This window comes from Zootoca vivipara, chromosome 8 (genome assembly GCF_963506605.1).
Source record: "Zootoca vivipara chromosome 8, rZooViv1.1, whole genome shotgun sequence".
Classification (NCBI taxonomy): Eukaryota; Metazoa; Chordata; class Lepidosauria; order Squamata; family Lacertidae; genus Zootoca; species Zootoca vivipara.
The window spans coordinates 56,714,142-56,734,019 of record NC_083283.1 but is presented as its reverse complement, the minus strand read 5'-3'; the positions used below and the strand labels follow the sequence as shown (position 1 = coordinate 56,734,019).

The 19,878-nt window shown below is 41.5% G+C and overlaps 1 protein-coding gene across 1 annotated transcript in view; it reads right to left on the bottom strand.

Annotated features, from left to right (window-relative positions):
* CTDP1 (CTD phosphatase subunit 1) overlaps positions 1-16,195 on the bottom strand; it is a 50,871-nt gene extending 34,676 nt beyond the window's left edge. The window contains exons 1-5 of the mRNA XM_035125056.2: positions 15,434-16,195; positions 8,470-8,553; positions 6,476-6,569; positions 5,272-5,400; positions 3,963-4,113 (exon numbers count right to left, since the gene is read on the bottom strand). Of these exons, the coding sequence (XP_034980947.2) occupies positions 3,963-4,113; positions 5,272-5,400; positions 6,476-6,569; positions 8,470-8,553; positions 15,434-15,735 (760 nt within the window). The 5' untranslated portion in view covers positions 15,736-16,195. The remainder of the gene's footprint in view (positions 1-3,962; positions 4,114-5,271; positions 5,401-6,475; positions 6,570-8,469; positions 8,554-15,433) is intronic.
* Positions 16,196-19,878: the final 3,683 nt, after the last annotated feature.

Genomic DNA, 19,878 nt, shown 5'->3' with positions numbered 1-19,878 from the left:
GAGTTATCTTGAAATAGTAAGCTTTGTTTTTAAAAACATGGCTGGATGACAATTGTCTTGAAAAACTGATTTTTAAGGACTATAATCAGGTAAGAATTCTGCATTCGATTTCTAGGCTACTTCCTCATGTTACATAAACCATTTTTAGTTTCATCAGTGGGGGAATCACATTAAAGCAGGCCTGCACTTGTGGTCTGCCAGTCACATGTTGCAGTTTCATAAGCCTCCTGGTTTAGCTGCTTGCCAGAGATTGTCCAAATTAAAGGGTTGTTAAGCATCTGGCACCACAAAATATATGTCAGGGTCAGCTGCATTCTCTTTGGTGGGTCACAGGTTGCATTATTATATATCTGGAGAAGCCCAGTGTAAACTTTGTTTTATAAACTAACACTCAAAATTTCTGAGAAAGTTATTTTAGAATTGTGACCCCTATGGTACTGTGCAATATCCATTTCTAGACATTCAGGGAGTGATGTGATGCTCTTTGAAGGATTTGGATGTTCAGGGGCTTATTGACACATAACTTTCTAGAATTCCCTATAAAATGTTTCAGTGACACACTTTCCAATATCACTAGTCACCTATCAAAAATTGATACATGTAGGCAAAAACTATTGTGTCTTACAGGAATAACTTAAAACCCACAAATACAAGAAAATTTGAGTTAAGGATAGAAGTTCAACCTTAACTCACCCGACTATGCTTAAGAATTTCAGCAAATTCATGTAGGGTCATCCCCTTGCAGTACCTAGGCATAATGAATTGAAAGAATTAGCTAGACAGAACCATCCCCAAGTAAACGTAGAAAGATGTATTGGCCAACTAAAGTGAAATAAGCCACTTAATGTAGAATATAAAGTGAGGTGTGAATATTTTAAATAAAAATGTTACAACAATATTTCCATAAATGGTCTGTTGTTTTTTCCCCATATTCATTATCTACACAAGTCAATTGCTAACTAGATCGGTCGGTGGGCTAGATCAAAACACAAGCCCTCTCCTACAAGCTCCGCACAGCTGAGTGAGTTCACTTTGTGTCCCTTCCTGGAGATAAAGGTAGGACCTTGAACAACAGAAACAGGGAGAAATGACCAGTATATCAGCCAGTATATCAGCTGGACAGTCCTTTATTAATCTATATGTATCAACACATGTAGATTAGGGCTAAGGAGAAAGTGGAAAAAGAAGGAACAGATTCTTCTTAAGAGACCAATTAGCAGAAATAAACAGCTTACATTCAAGAATCAGTTGAGGAATAAATCGGGAAACACTTTCTTTTTTTGTTTTCACCTGCTATTTAATTATATCAGAATAATACATTATGTGTCAACTGAGACTTTCCTAAGAACATATTTCATTTATGGGTGACTTACATTTCCATGCATGAACAACAATACCCAGCAACAAACTCAAAGTAATGGTTATTTAATGACCTGGTTTGCACAATCAAATCATGACTTAACAAGCCAAAATATGAATGACTCCATGCACTTGCATGCAGAGTCCATCACAGAAGTGGAGAAACAAACCAGGAAGCTGCAATTAGCTATGGCTTCCCATTATGTGGGAACCAGAAACAATGATTAATGGTTTCCAAACAAGTGAAGATTCCCAACTCATCCTTAAAAGATTTCCTAATATTCTAATGTGGTTGGAATGAATCTAGCATAGTTTACCAGTATGCATGTAAAGGGAAACTGTGGTTAAGTACAGCTTCAGAGCTCATTTCCCCACTCACATGAAAAGAGGACTTTGGGGCTGCATGAGGGTGATGCAGCCTGTGCAAATCCTAGTTTATTAAGCAGAGTTAATAGATTAAATACATTTTTTTCTCAACCCAAGAACTGCAGGGAACCTTTATGTGCACCCCACCAGCATCCATTCCCATTCTCTTTCACACACATGCGTACACCCATTGGCTGGAAACTGGAATCCAACAATATTTGGAGGGCCACAGGTTTTTCATCAAGGCGCCACTGCACATTAAATGAAGTCTTCATTCAACACAATTTCTCTTTAAATTTACTGCCACCCATAGCTGCCAAGTTATCCCTTTTTTTAAGGGATTTTCCCTTATGCTGAATAGGCTTCCTCGCGAGAAAAGGGAAAACTTGGCAGCTATGCTGCCACCTTGTGTTTGAAGCATGCACACACTATTGTAAACAATGACTGCAATAAAAACCACAGTTGGAGAGTGGATTTTCTTCTTTCAAGCAGAACCATGACACTTCCTATATAGATCTGAGGGAAAAATTGAATCCCTCCACCCAGATTACATACCCCATTCTTTTCAGGGCAGTTATATATTATTCGTCACTTCTGGCTTCTCATGGTCTCATGGCAACGGCAGGAAAGTGAGCCATGAGAGATGCTGACACACTAATTTTCAAAAAGGTTTCCTAAGCCTGCTCTCTCACTCTTGAGAATTCTTGAGGGACAACAGTGATTCTCAAAACAGAAGAAAGTTTGCATCTTGGAGCAAAGTTTGCAAGCTGATCTCATGGCTACATTATCAGATTAGCCATGTACGTTTCCCATTTTTACTCCTCCTCTTCCTGCCTCCCCTCATAGCTTTGTGTAATGCCTGATGAAGCATTCTGGAGAGCCTGAAAGCTTGTGTGACAGTTTGGCTTGTCCCAATGAAGGTACCGCACAATTGCAGATTTTCAGTTTGTTCTTACAAATGAATGTTGCTTTTTGTGTGCTTTGTAAAACCGAGGGCAATATCCAATGAAGTAGTTCAGTTAGTGCATGGACCTCTGGTTGTGCAATGGAACTTCTAACTCTCTTCTCCCTCAGCAACCTCTTTGCTCGTTCTGGGGGTTCCCCCCAAACCTGCAGAACAGATTTGGGGAGGGCATGGGGGGCAACAGGGAGAGATGAAATTCTATAGAGAAGCCAGAAGTTCTTGTGCTAACAGAACTACTACCCTGAGTGCTTTAAATAGGCCAAAGTAACAAGAAGTCAATGATAGAATGCAGTAGGATAAGCATGCTTTCAGCACTAAATAACTTTAATTTACTGCCTGTTGGAATACAGTGGAACCTCGGATTTTGAAAGTAATCTGTTCCGGAGGACCGTTTGAAACATTTGAAATCCGAAACATTTGAAAACTGAAAACTCAATATGGAAGCCTCAATACAATAGGGAAACTCAAAACGGAAGTCGCGTGGCACGTTTGGCTTCCAAAAAGCGTTTGAAAACTGAAGCAGTTACTTCCTAGTTTTTGCCATTCAAAAGCCGAAACGTTCGACTTCCGAGATGCTCAAAAATCGAGGTTCTACTGTATGTATATCCTTCATTCCTCATGTATATGAAACAATGCACCTAGCCACTATTTAGCTGGATCAAAACTCTAAAAAAGGGGTGGTGATCCGATTCTCTCATTCCCATGCTAATGGTATAGCAGGGTATAACAACAATACTTTTGAACAAGATTTGAAAAGCAATTTGGGAACAGCGCTGCAGCCACTTGATAGTTAATGTTCTATACAGTGGTGCTTCGACTTACGAATTTAATCCGTTCTGAAGGCACCTTCGTAGGTCGAAAAATTCGTAAGTCGAAAAGCGTCATTGGAAACGCAATTTCCCATAGGAATGCATTGGAAATGGAAAAATTAGTAAGTTGAAGCAACCCCATCTAAAAATTCGTAAGTTGAAAAAACCCTATCTAAAAACGCTGTGGTTTCCGTTCGGATGTCGAGAAATTCGTAAACGTGCGGCCATTTGCCCCATTCATAAGTTGAAAAATTCGGTTGTTGAGTCATTCGTAAGTCGAGGTACCACTGTATTATGGTACTTAGAATAGAACCATAGAGTTGGAAGGGATCCTGAAAATCATCTAGTCCAACCCCCTGTGATGCAAGAATCTCACCTAGATCATACATGACAGATGGTCATCCAACCTCTGCTTATAAACCTCCAAGGAGTGAGAGTCCATCACCTCTCATGGAATTGCTTACCTGCAATTGTATGTGCATAAAGTCTGCTTCCAAAGGTAAACACATGTAGTTCATACAACTTGGCAATCTTTTCTAGGAACTCTCTGCAATGAGGACGCAACCGTGTATGTAGCATAGGCTCCCCTCGACCTAACTGAAAATGGAATATTCCCTGAAAGGGAGAGATAACACTGGTAAGACTTAAGCTATAACTCATAAATAAAACCCATTTTTGGCATAGGCAGAATGATTTTCAGCTTATAAAAGAATTCAGTTTTCAACCACTATTAGGTGCACCAAACTTTTAAAAATTAGCCGTTTGTATACACTTACAAATATACAGTATAAAGTTCAATAAAAAGAGCAGCCCAGCATTTACATTTGCTTGCCATGGTTTTTATAATATCTCATGAGCTACAACTTCTGTCAGCCCAAGCCAATGCCCAGTAATCATGAGAGTTGTAGTTCAGCAACATCTGGAGTCACAGGCTAGACCACCTTATCATAGAATGACTGAAAATAGTCACTATATGATGAAGTAGTATCAGCTATTTGTCAAGTAGATCAATTTAGTTAAGAATATTTGGGAGCTAGCTAGGTAACTTCAGTTTCATTCCCATTTCTCTAGCTAGGATCCAGAAAGCCCACATGGGCAGCAAGTGTCTTTTCCAGCTCTCTCAGTTGCTACACTGGAGAGTACACCAGACCTCAGAGCAAATTTCGTAACAGCTGAAGTAGGAGAAGTTCCTGAAAAGTCCCAACCTTTATGCACCTCTAGTTGTGTGGGCAAGTACTTTCACTGAATATTCACTAGATGATTATTTAACTAAGTTTCACTCAGAGAAGGTCTATTGGAATTAATGGACCTAACTAGTGTTCATTAATTTCATTTAGTCTATTCTGAGTAAAATTTAGTTGACTACCACCCTTTTCTGGCAAAAAGCAATACAAGCAAATTTCACATGCATTATTTTTATATTATTGATTTTATCCTGTCCCATCCTTAAGGCTGTATTTCTTATTTTCAATGTTTGGACATCAAATTCTAATGGTTGTTTCTTTGTAGCTACTGCAGATTTAGTATGTATGCCAGTATTTTTATTATTGGTTTGTTTTATATTTTCTTACTTTTAGTGCTTAGATGCCTTGATTTTTTTCTGAAAGCTAGAATAATAAACAAGGGCTCATGATCTACTATATATTTTGGAAAGTTTTTATTTGCTATGAATTGGATGCCTCTTAGTTTATGAACTTTATAAAGCATTTCATTATTCTTGAAATATTGAACAGTTTTAATGTATTTTGGCAAAGAACAATAATGTTGCTTTACTCGGTTAGACATCTGTTGGCAGTGCTGTTCTGTTGTATGGATCAATGTCTGGTCCAAATCTACCATTAGCACCAGTTTTCGATTTCTGCGTAGCCTCTCCTGGTCTTCTCTTCCTAACTGCTCAGCTTGCTACAATAAAAACAGAGTATCCCATTAAGTGTATTTGAAGCATAAAATGAGGATTAATTTCAACAGATCTCAGTAGACACAGTGCAACGTACAGTAATTTCAAAGAAGAAAAACAAACAACAGCCAGCCAAAATTCAATTTAAATAGCTCCTTTCACTCATATTAAAGAACAAATGGAAGTGGAACATCATCTTAGAGTTGCCCTCTAGGCCTCCAAAATCCTACCAATTTGTATGTATCAGACTCACTGCATCAACATGTTTAATTAGTGGACTTTGCAGCAAGGCGTTTATTTTAACTTCTGGTATGTGGCAGATGCAGTGTGAATTTTCCTCCTACAAGCGCAAAAAAAGGAGTGCTATCCAATGAAGTACTTCTGTTAGTGCAAAGACTCTTGATTGCAGCAGAACCTCCTTCTCCTCTCATGTGCAACCTAAATTTCTCCTGGAGATTCCTCCAACCCCCCAGAGCAGAACTCTCCATTTGTGCAAATGGAAATCCTTGCACTAATGAAACTATTATGCATGTTGTACAAAGTACTTTTTTATTTATTTGTCATTTCCCATGCTCTTCACGTGCTGTAAAAGCAGCTGGTTTCCTGGGTATAACATTTTACTTGCACCCAGGTGTTTGATGGCCAAAATATACTGTTCGTGGCTACTTTTAAAATATTAGCTGTGAGGGTATGTGACTGTTATACCCATTTTTATTTCAATTTCAACAGTATTTTAATTGTGTTGCTTTACTGCTTTTGTGTTTGGCAAAAAGACTGGGATATAAATTTAATAAGTTTGCCATCTAAACTTGTCTTGGCAGGCTTTGTGCAACAAGAATATGGAGTGAAATCCAAGGGAGCAAGCAGTAGTTCTCCCTTCAAAACTAAAAATTGATTATAACACATCAGAAACATGTATAGCTTAGGATTCCATCTACTTAAAAGAGTTGCTTTCAACTTTAAATTTAGCTAAGACAAACTTGCTGTATTACATGCGTTCATAATGAAGAAATTCTGCTAATTAGATCTGCTGAACTTTGGACCCCTGCCAAAAAAGGGGAAGAGTAGGAGTATACTTACTTCAGAGCTAACCATCAATTCTGGTACACTATGAACCATTGATACAGTTGCTGTGGATACTGGCATATTCTGTGTTCCATTCTTGCTTCGTAACCTAACAACAATGTGAAAGATATCAGACAAATCTTATTAATAACAGTTACAAAAACAAAAAAAATCTAACAGGACTGATCTGTTCCATAAGTTTTAAAGACAACTAACTTATTTATCACTTGCACCAACCAGCCTTAAACAGAGCACACAAACAGTAAATTTACATGGTGTTTAATTGGCAAGCAGAATAATATAATTTAAGAACAGGAAAAATGGCACACCTTGGTACAGTACCCAAGTACATATACACATCTATGTACTTAAATTATTGGCATCCTATGAAGCATATAGAAAAATGGGGAAAAGGATTAGGATTCATTTCTGTTTATTGAGGGAAATGTTAGGCTTTTAGATAGTCTTATGGTGCTGGAGGAGACTCTTGAGAGTCCCATGGACTGTGAGAAGATCAAACCTATCCATTCTTAAGGAAATCAGCCCTGAGTGCTCACTGGAAGGAAAGATCCTGAAGCTGAGGCCACCTCATGAGAAGACTTCCTGGAAAAGACCCTGATGTTGGGCAAGATTGAGGGCACTAGGAGAAGCGGGCGACAAAGGACGAGATGGTTGGGCAGTGTCCTCGCAGCTACAAACATGAGTTTGACCAAACTGCGGGAGGCAGTGGAAGACAGGAGTGCCTGGTGTGCACTGGTCCATGGGGTCACGAAGAGTCGGACACAACTAAACAACAACAACAACAACAACCATTTACAACAAATACCACATTTCTGTTTTGAAATATAAAATTGTTTGGATTTGTGTATGTTTTTGTTTTAATTAAAATTCCAAAAGTGAACTGCATTTGCTCCCAGAAAGAATTAAACTGGAATACTGTATAGGAATACAGGGTGGCAGCATCCCAATAAAAAAACTGCTTTCAGTGTAATGTAGGGATTAGCGTGTTGGATGAAGACCTGGGAGACCAGGATTCTAATCCCCACTCAGCAATGAAGTTCCCTTGGGGGACTTTGGGCCAGTCACTGTATTTTAGCTTAACCTACCTCCATAAGGTTGTTGTGAGGATAAAATGGGGAGGGGAAAAGCCATGTGTGCTATCTTGAGCTCCTTGGAGGAAAATCAAAATAAATAAATAAATAAATAAATAAATAAAGGTGTATGAGCAGTTGTGTAATACTGATTACGCTTGGCTTCAAAATGTTGTTGATCTTCATCCACCCTGCTTCATCTGCACATAAGCTGCCATATGACATCAGTGCGCAGCAGTGCATTTTGATAATTATATCAAGAATATCCTGTTTGGCCTTTGTGAAGACAATGGACACAAAATGGATATTTAAACATGAAGGTTTTTTTTTTACAGGCAACAGCCTTAATCTTTATTTCAAACCCCCAAGACACTCCCATCAATTCTATTAATCAGAACTATTTCAAGAGGTTTAACAAACTTGACTGTATTTCTGGAGACCTGAACAGGGCACAGTTCCTACTACAAAAGAAGTTTTACTGTCGTGGTTTTCTATGTACAACACTGTCACCCATTTGATACTTTATTGTTACATTCATGCCCACTAGTTCTGCAAGTATGTTTTGCGTTCCTTTTGAAAGAATGATTCTTTGGTTTATCCATCAATAAACCTATGCGCATACCTACCAATGTTTTAGTCCGCTGCATACATTTTATGAAGAATGCCATATTTATTATCATCAAACTGATGTTTATTTCTATTTTTTACTATTATGCTGGTGCAAGTTCATATGCCCCGTACTCCCACTTATTTCTGGCACTGCTGGGCATACAATAAACATAAATTGTTCTTTCCAGGTATGAAGAGCATTATTCCAATGCAACGCAATTGATTTCAATTTAAGTTCCTCAAAGGTGACAATCCTCAGTTTAATGCAGCACCATCAGTAGAAGTCAAAGTCCATACTACAATACTCACTGTGTCAAATCCTGGCCACACTCTGCACATAAGCCTTTCATAACAACTGGATGGCTGCATCCTTCCAGCCGCAATAGGACACCTCTGGAAAGCAAAGAAAAATCTTATTTAAGGAAAAACTTAAATATTAACTTAAATGAAATATTATATATTTCATTATATAATATTCTGTATCAGATTAGAAGTAGGGAAATCGGGGTTTACACTGACTGTCACACTGAATACTAGAACAGCAGTTACCAATCTACCTCCTCCACCCAGACCACCTGAAAATTGCTGGGGTGTGTGTGTGCATGGGGGTATCTCAGTAGACCACTCAAAATTGCTCTGCATACTAAAAGCACATATAAATGCACACTTTAATATCAGCATTCTTGCTTTTCTAATGGGGTGAATATGCCTGTTTTGTGAATGAAGTCCTATGAAGCTAAATGTAATGTTTGTTAGCCTCTGATCAGGTTCAGTGTTCATCTTGCTACTGTATTTGGAAGTATGGTAGCTGTCAACTTTTTAATACTCCATCTGTGTGGTGGTCAAGGAGAACCAGTGATCCATAGATCACAGTCTGAAAATCTTGGCAACAGTTGCTTGGTGGACAGAAACATAAAAACTATCCATGATATTTCACAACTTTCTTATGTTGATTCACACAATACAGAATGTGTTTGCTTTATAGTTTTCTTTATGCTTATTTCTACTTATTTTTTTTATAACAGCAGAATCTATCACTGTTCACTTTAGTTATTAAAAAGCCCTCTTTTATAGGATTTAACTGATCCCAGAAAGCATACATTTTACAGAGATATTCTATCTGGGCACAATCCATAGCACAAGGACTGTGCCGCAGTGCAGTGGTAGAACACCTGCTTTGCATGCAGAAGGTAGGACAAGGTATCTCCAGGTAGGGTTGGGAAAGAACCTTGCCTGAAATCCTGGAGAGCCAATCCCAGTCAGCATACGCAATACTGAGATAGATGGACTAATGGTCTGACTCAACATAGGGAAGCTTCCTAATGTTCCTAATTCATTGGGGAGTTCTCCTGAACAATGTCAATGAAATGAATGGATTGTTTGAAATGAATGCTTGATTAAGATCAGGGAAATGGCTTACTGTTGGGAGAGGGCTCATAGCTATCTGAAGTACTGGTTGACAAGTCATTTTAGTTTCACCTCACAGGAATAAAGTTCTTGTCTTGAATGGTGTGTTTTTTTAAGGAGATAAAAATGTAGACCAAGTACTATTTTAAATGGTTTAACAGCATGGCTCTCTTACCATCCTAGAATGGGCTTGTAAAAAGTATGCACAATACTACAACCGAACGTTTTGAGATGATATGAAGTTCTGTGCATTTAGTTTCACTAAAATGGACACACCTCTTGAAAACCCCAAATAGCACATTTTCAAGACACATTTCAATCTGATTTGCCAGTTTTAGCATTGAAATTGGTTTGGTTGCTCAGTGGATGGATGACCTTCACTGTGAAAAGGACTGCAGGGTGTAACTCTGCTAATAATCCTGTGTACCCTCAAGGTTTCTTATTACTCTCTCGCATTACGTACTTCTTATCTGCCTGTTCAAAATGCGAGATGAGGGCACAGCACATTGGTGATTGCACTTACGTATAAGGGAGTGCCATTACCACTGGTCCAATCCATTACATATATGCTATGGGGTGCCACAGGGTTATATCTTGTTGAGACATCTACATGAAACTGTTGCGGAAGATCATACATGCTCTGGAGTAAAGTGTCATCAGTATGTACAGTCCTATCCAGGTGAAATGGTGGCATTTTCTAAGCCATGGGTAGCCAAGATGGTGCCTTTCAGCTGTTGCAGGACTACAACTTGTCTCAATTCTAGGCAGCAAGGTCATCAGGATATCATGCTGACCAATCCTGTTCTACTGCTTTGACTCAGTAATAAGAATGGTGAGGACTAATAAGGTGAAACACTGCATTTGGCTTGTCCTTGCACTACTGTACTTATTAGGGATGCTTAGGCCTGCTCTCAACTCTTTTGTTTATGGTTGCCTAAGTGATATCTTTGCTTAAAGTACTCTTTACCAACTTAGATTAGTGTGCAAATTGTGGCCTTCCAGAACAAATGCAACATTCCCATTGTTATTTTAATAATAATTTAATAATTTATTATTTATACCCCGCCCATCTGGCCGGGTTCCCCCAGCCACTCTGGGCGGCTTCCAACAAAACAGAAATTCTAAAGTACAGAGATCCATCAAACATTAAAATACAGAAATCCATCAAACATTAAAAGCTTCCCTAAACAGGGCTGCCTTGAGATGCCTTCTAAAGGTCTGGTAATTGTTGTTCTCTTTGACCTCTAGTGGGAGGGCATTCCACAGGGTGGGTGCCACTACCGAGAAGGCCCTCTGCCTGGTTCCCTGTAACTTGGCTTCTCGTAGTGAGGGAACCGCCAGAAGGCCCTCGGAGCTGGACCTCAGTGTCCGGGCAGAACGATGGGGGTGGAGACGCTCCTTCAGGTATACCGGACCGAGGCCGTTTAGGGCTTTAAAGGTCAACACCAACACTTTGAATTGTGCTCGGAAACGTACTGGGAGCCAATGTAGGTCTTTCAGGACCGGTGTTATGTGGTCTCGGCGGCCGCTCCCAGTCATCAGTCTAGCTGCCGCATTCTGGATTAGTTGTAGTTTCCGGGTCACCTTCAAAGGTAGCCCCACGTAGAGCGCATTGCAGTAGTCCAAGCGAGAGATAACTAGAGCATGCACCACTCTGGAGAGACAGTCAGTGGGCAGGTAGGGACTCAGCCTGCGTACCAGATGGAGCTGATAAACAGCTGTCTTGGACACAGAGTTGACCTGTGCCTCCATGGACAGCTGTGAGTCTAAGATGACTCCCAGGCTGCGCACCTGGTCTTTCAGGGGCACAGTTACCCCATTCAGGACCAGGGAGTCCTCCACACCCGCCCGCCTCCTGTCCCCCACAAACAGTACTTCTGTCTTGTCAGGATTCAATCTCAATCTGTTAGCCGCCATCCATCCTCCAACCGCCTCCAAGCACTCACACAGGACCTTCACCGCCTTCACTGGTTCTGATTTAAAAGAGAGGTAGAGCTGGGTATCATCAGCATACTGATGGACACCCAGCCCAAACCCCCTGATGATCTCTCCCAGCGGCTGCATATAGATGTTAAAAAGCATGGGGGAGAGGACAGAACCCTGAGGCACCCCACAAGTGAGAGCCCAGGGGTCTGAACACTCATCCCCCACCACCACTTTCTGAACACGGCCCAGGAGGAAGGAGCGGAACCACTGCATGACAGTGCCCCCAGCTCCCAAACCCTCTAGACGATCCAGAAGGATGTTATGGTCGATGGTGTCAAAAGCCGCTGAGAGATCCAGCAGATCCATGTGCTTTCTGTAAAAAGCATTATACTCCTGCAACATGGCAGTTGAAGTTATTAATAGGTACTCAGCATGCTAGGCATATTTTGCTTGTATTGACAAAATGTTGTATTGAAATTGGCTTCCAGTTTGTTACGAGGTATACCTTCAAAGATTTTGATTTTTAAAGCCCCAAACTGCCTGGAAGTGAGGTATCTGAAGGATTGTATTATCCTATGTGAACTCTTTTGTTAAGGTCATCTTCTGGGTGTTTCCTCCTTTGAATAACTTTTTCCTTTTAACACCCTGATTGTGGAATGCTCTTCCCAAGGAGGTTCAGCAGGCATCTCTCGCAATATGTTTTAGGAAGCAATCCTAAGTATGGGAAACCAGTATGATTTATGCAGACCTACCAGTAAGTTGGCTCCTGCCAACCTAGCAGTTCGAAAGCACGTCAAAATGCAAGTAGATAAATAGGAACCGCTACAGCGGGAAGGTAAACGGCGTTTCCATGTGCTGCTCTGGTTTGCCAGAAGCGGCTTTGTCATGCTGGCCACATGACCTGGAAGCTGTACGCCGGCTCCCTCGGCCAATAATGCGAGATGAGCGCGCAACCCCAGAGTCGGTCACGACTGGACCTAATGGTCAGGGGTCCCTTTACCTTTACCAGTAAGTTAACTAGCGTAAAGTACATCATATCCAAACTCTACTCAGGAGCAGTCTGACAGAGGGAAAACAAGCCTTTAAAATAGTTTCTCATCCCCACCATTTGCCTGGAGCACTATTTTTCAGGCTCATAGTACGTAGTGTAAGTTTAGTCAAACTTGGCTCAGCCAGCTTAGCCCTGGTTGAGCTGGGAGGAGGGAGTTATTTACACCTGCGAATCTCTGGCTGACCTGGAGATCTGCCACATCCTAACTAGCTCATCCTGGTGGATCTAGGGTTAGGACCATGCCCTTAGGCATGAAGTAAGAACCATTCAATTCTCAAAAGCCTTGTCTACAGTGTACTTTTGATAATCATGTTTTGGTTGATGCTTTGAATTTTTACACATACACTTAAACAAACAGTCAGGATATTTATTTCAAACAATAAGTAAGGATATACATTTTAAATAAATAAATAAATAATACATGGTAAATGCTTTTATCCACTCCAAAACTGAGCTCAAACAAAAACAGACACTGAATACTCATAAGGCCATTTGCAGGAGGACATCTGCAGGCAGGTAACAGCTAAACTACTTGTTCAGAGCAACACAGGATCCTTGCTGCATGGGAAGAAAAAAAAGGCTAACCCAGAGACCATTAACATGCACATTCGTGTGTGTAAGTATATGTCTGGTACATTTAGGAAACTAGACATCTCAGAAAGGCAAATGAGAAGATGGGGGAGATTTGATCTACTTGATTTCTGTACTAACCACAGAAGGAAAAAAAAGCCCCTTCTTCCTCAGCCAGCATGGAAACCAAGCAGGCACTTGGAGAAAGGAAAGATTCACCTGTCCTTCCTCCACCTGTATTCTTGATAGTGCATCCACAGTGCAGGTCAATATCATATGTAGAAGAGTAGAATTTAAGGTACTATGTACCTCAGTATCTAGATGCACACCCCAAACATCACAGCATCTTTTTGCATACATATATCTCTGGAATGAAGTTAGAGAGTGTAGCTACTCTGAAATCTTCTTTAATAGATAGCTATGTTCAGGGATGACAAGAGTTAAGGTCTATCAACTTCTGGGGTGTGATTGCCCACCTGAAATTTAATGTCTAATTAATTTTACAATAGCATTTCCTGCATTTTTTGTGTTCAGGTACAACATAGGTCAAGAAATCATCACTGCAAATTAGGAATTAAAGAAAAAAGTAACCAAGAGGAAAAACTGTTCTGAACTGGATCAGACTTGTGTAATTGCGTTCTTGAGTATTAGAATGAGTGTTACATTTGTATAAACAGACATAAATTTAAGTGATAAAGTCCAACATATTTAATTTTAACATTTCTTCTACCAAGGCCTTTTAACATTTCTTCTACCAAGAAATTTTACCAAGGCCTGCTTCCTCCACACAGTCTACACTCATGACAGCAGGTCTGACTTATTCAGGTTAATTAAAGTGTCTCTAATCACAGGCTGTTTATCTTGCGGTTACTCACTTTGAGCCCTTGGGCTAGGGTGTGCCACAAATTTAAACACAAACAACACACTCTACATCAGGTTTACATCCCACCCTTCCTTCAAGGAATTCAGACACTTCCTTCTATTCTCACAATAATCCTGTGAAGTAGGTTATCCTGAGACGGCAACTGCCACAAAGTCACTCAGCATGCTTTGCAATTTGTACTCAGTTTCTCTCAATCTATGCCAAATGCTCTAACCATGGCACCATATTGCCTTTCCATATATATAGCTCAAGTCACTGTATTTTATCAGACTCCCCATAATTTGTCCTCCTTTCCTCCTTCTCACCTTTTATAATTTCTTCTGCTGTCAAAGTTTTACTATAAGATCCCCAATGGAGAAACCATGAAATACAACAAGTGGAGGGCTACAGGTTCTCCAGCCCTATATTACAGTAATTAGTTAAATGTCAGGCAGAACATGCACGAAACAGTAAGTAGCTAGTCAAGCTCTACTATGACGTCACAACAAATCATCGAATGGCATAGAAATAATTGAGTAAGAAGGGTCTTATGAGAGCTTTGAGATTTGCTGAGGAAACCCTTCTTGCAATACCACCATACACTGAAATTTGGGGGCCTATGACTAGCCTAGAAAACCTTCTGGGCAATGGCAAAGGCTATGGAAAACTCTCATCCCCGATATATATTGTCCATCTTTCTCCCTCTTCCTATAGGCCTCCTGAACATTAAAGGTGACGGTCTGTTCAGTAATGTAGTCAGGTGGAATAATTTATTTAAATTTGATTGTGTTCTTTGGGGCTTTTAAAAGCTCGTTTTGAATTCTGATTACTTGTTATGCTCTGTGGGCTATAAATAAAAGAAAGCTGTTACCCATGTGCTTAGCCTGTGGCTTGTCTGCACATCTTTGAAAACTTCACTTCAGAAGTGTTAAAGCCATGTGGGAACCTACATTATTGCAACTGGCCTTGCAGACTGCAAAAGCAAGTAAAAACGGGTTGTGTTTCGCCCTTCGCTATTCACTCCTCCTACCGGTACTTCCTCCATGGAGACGGGGAGCAAAGATCGGTTTCCTAACGCGCTTCAACCGAGACCTAAGGAAGGCGGGCGGGCAGCCTGAAGCGCCGCCGGCCGAGCCCACCTCGCTGCGGCGCCTTTTTAAATTAGGGGCCGCATCTGAGCCAGAGGAGGAGCGGGGCCTGGGCTGTCACAGGCGCCGCCGTGGAAGAGGGCGGGGAAGGCACCGGCTGCTCCTCCCGCGCTTTCCCACCTCTCCTCACCCTGTCCCGGATCTTCGCAGGAGAGAGCAGAGCAGAGCGGATACCAGAGGCGCTTCCCAAATCCAGGCGTAGAAGCCGAGGCAAAAGCCACCGGAGGCGGCGTTTTCCCGGGGCCCGGCTCCCCGCCCACTACCCTCCCCAAGCCCCGGCCGACCCCTCCGCCGCCTTCTCGCTCTTACCCGGGCGGGATGACTTGCCCGCGCTGCGCGCACAGCTCCCGCACCACTCCCGGCCGTTCCGCTTTGACCTTTCGCTCGGCTGTCCGCTGCGGGGCGGCCGAGGCTCCAGGCCGGGCCGAGCCCACGATAGGCACGCAAACCGCCAGCACCGAGCCGATCTTCACGGCCGCCCCGGCCGACACTTTCCATTCCAAGAGCCGCAGCGGCTGCGGGCCGGAGACGCGGATCTCCGTCACTTCGGACGCGGCGGCGGCGTCCCCTCCGGAGGAGGAGGACGAGGCGGCCGCTCCCGGTTCCTCCATGGCCTCGGCCGCTGGGGCTCCCTCCGGGGCCGGGCCCGACTCGCCGGGCCCGACTCTGCTAGGGACAGGTCGCTATGGCGACGGGGGCGCCGCTGCCGGTTAAATGAGGAGACTCGAACGCGAAACGTTGCGCTTCCCCCTCCCCCACCCACCAACTACCACCTTTTTTTTTAAAAAAAAAATAACAACAAGAAGTAGTCACGAGCAGCGCCAACTGAGCGCGAGGTCAAGGCTCCGTTGCGCAGGCGCAGGACAGCCTTTTTTCCCCGGGCGCCCGAGCCAGCTTAAAGGGGCCGCCGCGTTAAATCCGGCCCGCCTCTGGAGACAACGAAGGCAATCGGATAATGTAATAGCCTCTGAACACACTCAGCTCCTGGGCGGGGCACGTTTCAGCCACGCCTCCCGGTTCCTTCCTGCATCGCGCGCTCCTATCTTACTGGAGACGCAAGCGCGCGTTCCCTTACACGCCCCTCCGCGTGCGCTACATAACACTGCCCCGTGTTTTTCTGCCCCGTCGAAGGGGATTGTGGGATATAGATGCCGGCTTGCAAAGCTCTTCTAACGTTAACTACAAGTCCCAGCATGCATTTCTCTGGCTGTTTAGGGCATGTGGAGTCGGCTACAGCAAGCAGGACGGCAGCATAGCTGCCAAGTTATCCCTTTTTTTAAGGGATATTCCATTATGCTGAATAGGCTTCCTCGTGAGAAAAGGGAAAACTTGGCAGCTATGGACGGCAGTGGCAGTTGTTTGTTTGCTTGCTTGCTTGCTGATCTGGTTTCCTGGTAGTTGTTTAAAGTGGTACTGTAGTTGACTACAAGGGACCCTACAGAAATTCAGTAATTTTTGTGTGTCCACTAACGAAAAACATTCCAAATAACAAGTCCGTCCTTTATCAAACTTCTGGTGTGGTGATGGAGAATTATGGATTTTAGATGTTTTAAGAAAATTGCCATGTGCATCTTAACAAGTGTTAAGAAGAGAAAAATCAGCTAAAATAGAGATGTTACCGGTAGGTAGCCGTGTTGGTCTGCCATAGTCGAAACTGTTGTAAAAATTTTGCAGAGCTACACGGCCCTAGAATTAAGTGGATCCTTGACCCAGGAAGAGTCCAGGTATCCTGGCAAGCAGACAAAGTTTAAGCGTCTCCTGCCCACCAAATAACAGAGACCAAACCAGGACGTGCGAAGCAAGGCACTTTTATTTTTGCTGTTGCAACAGGGTCCTTCCTCTCACACAGGAGAACAAGGAAGGAACCCCAAACAAAGATGTCTTGCCCTTAAAAAGAGATTTGAAATTGGTTTCAGCCCACCCCCCAGAAGCATCATCCATATGTCACAGAAGGGGTGTAGCCCAAGACCCCCCCTCCCTAGATTCATCATAGGTACATCATGAAAGGGGAGGTCTGGTGGCAGTAATCTGAGCACCCTGGACCCTGCCCCCTGCCCCCAGAACCTAATCAACAAAATTGAGAGATATTTACATTTCCCTGTTTCCCAGCCAAGTTAATCACACCCTTTTGTCTGGCAGTCAGGTATCAGGATGCCAGGGATTATCACTTTAATTCCTGAGACAATGAGAAGGTTCCCCCCACCCCCCTTCTTCCTTGCAGAGGAACACCTGGTCAGAGAGAGTCAAAATGGTGTCAGTCAGGCCTGTTTTCCTGTGCTGCTTCAGACATGTTTCTGTACATTCATGTACATGTTTTATGAACAATTATTATATATATATATATGACCTCAAAATTCTTATAACAATATCCCCCATTTGGGGCTATAATTTTTCTTAAAAATTGTTGCCCCACAAAAGAATAACCAGATGTGTTGTTTTAGTACTTTGGGAGAAGCATTTCTCAAAAATGGTCTACGTATTTCATTTAACAGGATGGTCCACCAATATTGACTGGAAAGTGCAGTTTGTTTGTTTACCCTTTTGTGTGTTCTTCAGGTGTCAAAAGCTAGCTCTCCTCTGGTTGCACACCTCCATCGTGGCACAACAGCAACAATCCCTGGTGAATCCCCTTAGGGCTTTCATATTGACCATGTCGCCTGGCACCCCCCATAGCTGCCACAGGTTTGGACATGTCATGAGAGAGATGCCTTTGCCTTGGGCTTCCTATGGGCCTTTATTATAGGCTCTGGCCTTGCACTGTAGGGAGTTGCCCAGTTGCTCTTAAAGGAAGAAAGCTACTTGCACCTTGGATACACTTGCCCAATTAGAACTGACCCAATTAGAATTTATACAGCCCCATAAAACATGTCCAAATTAGTCAAATTTAACTCTAAAAGGGATCATTCCTGTTAAATCAAGACATAAATACCTTCATTTATCTGGTGTTTCATGGATCTTGGGGCTTATTCTTGGTAAAATGATTTAAAACAATCTAAAATTGTGTAAGAAGGCTGGCACACTGCAGAGTGCCAGGTGGGACAAGAAAACGTGGTCATAAGTTGATCTAATCTAAATACTGGACTATGCAATATCCTGATCCTTTAAAAGGCATACAATAATACAAAAAAAATCATTGGGACACTATACATTAAACATAAAAAAACAATTAAACACAAAATTGGTTCACCCCCCCTCCTTGTGGAAATAACATACTGTCAGACATAGTTCAATGTTTCTGTCGAATATCACACAACATAAAACATAATCATATATCAGTTGTATGTCTTGAGGCCATCATGATCTTGAGACAATTCCGGCTGCTTTTAAATCCTAGGGCACAGAGTCTTGAGGTCAAGGAGAGAGAATGTCCTTGCAATTCACTTTCCCCCTTTGTCCCAAAGTCATTTGACACATTTCAGTGTTCCTATATAACACATAATGCACAAAACCTTCAAATTATTAATTATACGCCACTTGTATATCTTGAGGCAATCAGGTGAACTTGAGATAATTCTTGCTGCTTTTGCATGTATCTCCAACAAGGGGGTTTTCTTGTCTGCCTTCGAGTCACTGGGAGGAAGTTAACAGTACTTCTATGCCAGCACTTCTAAACCTTGCTGAAACGTTATAGCTTTCTAGGTCCTCCTTCTTAGGTTGTGATCAAAGAGATAAAATGTCAATTTGGTTTCCTGTAAAACATCCTTTTGAAAATAGGCCTGCAGGGGGTTGGGGTCTGAAGATATAATTAGCTAAATAATAATAATAATAAATAGTATAATAATGATAAAGTCAAGAAAGGGGAGAATATTCTAGAAATTTCTTCTTGGGAAGCTGCAAAGAATATAAGATCATAGTTAAGCATTTTATTCATCTAAATATTATTATTATCATTCATATTTAATTACTGCTGTTATTGTCTGCTCAGTCAGTTTAATTTACTTCACCTAGTTTGGCTGTGGAGGAAACAAAGGACAAAAATTTTGTTAATTAGGACACAATCGATAAGTTATTAACATTTTCCTTATGTGGTTCTGAATTCTCTTTGAGGTTCACGTATCTTGTTTGAAAGGGATTAATATTATTATTATTATTTACAGGAAAGAATGAGTTAGATGCTACATTTGTATGTACAGAAAGAAAAAGTAGAAATACCAAAAAAAAGATACAAAAATAAAACAATAAAATTTAGATTACCACTCACACAACAATTTTTCAAATGAAATTGGACTTGACACAAAGATATCAGATTTTTTTAAAAAAAGAATTATCATTAAATAATACAAAGACATTATAAATTGGAGAGGAACCTTAAAGATCTGAAGGTGAAATATCCAATTAAGATGGAAAAATGGTAAAATAACGGAAAAAGCTTTGAAATTCATCATAATAAGAAATACTCAGGCAAGACTACCTGACAAAATACAGTCACAAAACAATACCTGGTTATTGTTAGAATAATTTCATAGACATAATGGAAAAACTGATTTAATAAATGGAAGCAGATTATTTATAAGCTAAAGAGAAGCGCCAAAGAGAAATGAAATTACTGTTTGTATCTCCTCACTCCTCACTTTTTCTTTCTTTTTTTTTTTTGTGCTGTGGAAGAAAAAAATTGGCAAAACACTCAATCATTGCTACATTAGAAAAGGGAGGGTTATATTAACATAGGGTAATGCTTCGGGGTGAAATGCAAATGAGAGATAAGTATCCATCCTGAGTACCTGCTAGGAAAGAAATGGAGCCTTTTGTTTGCA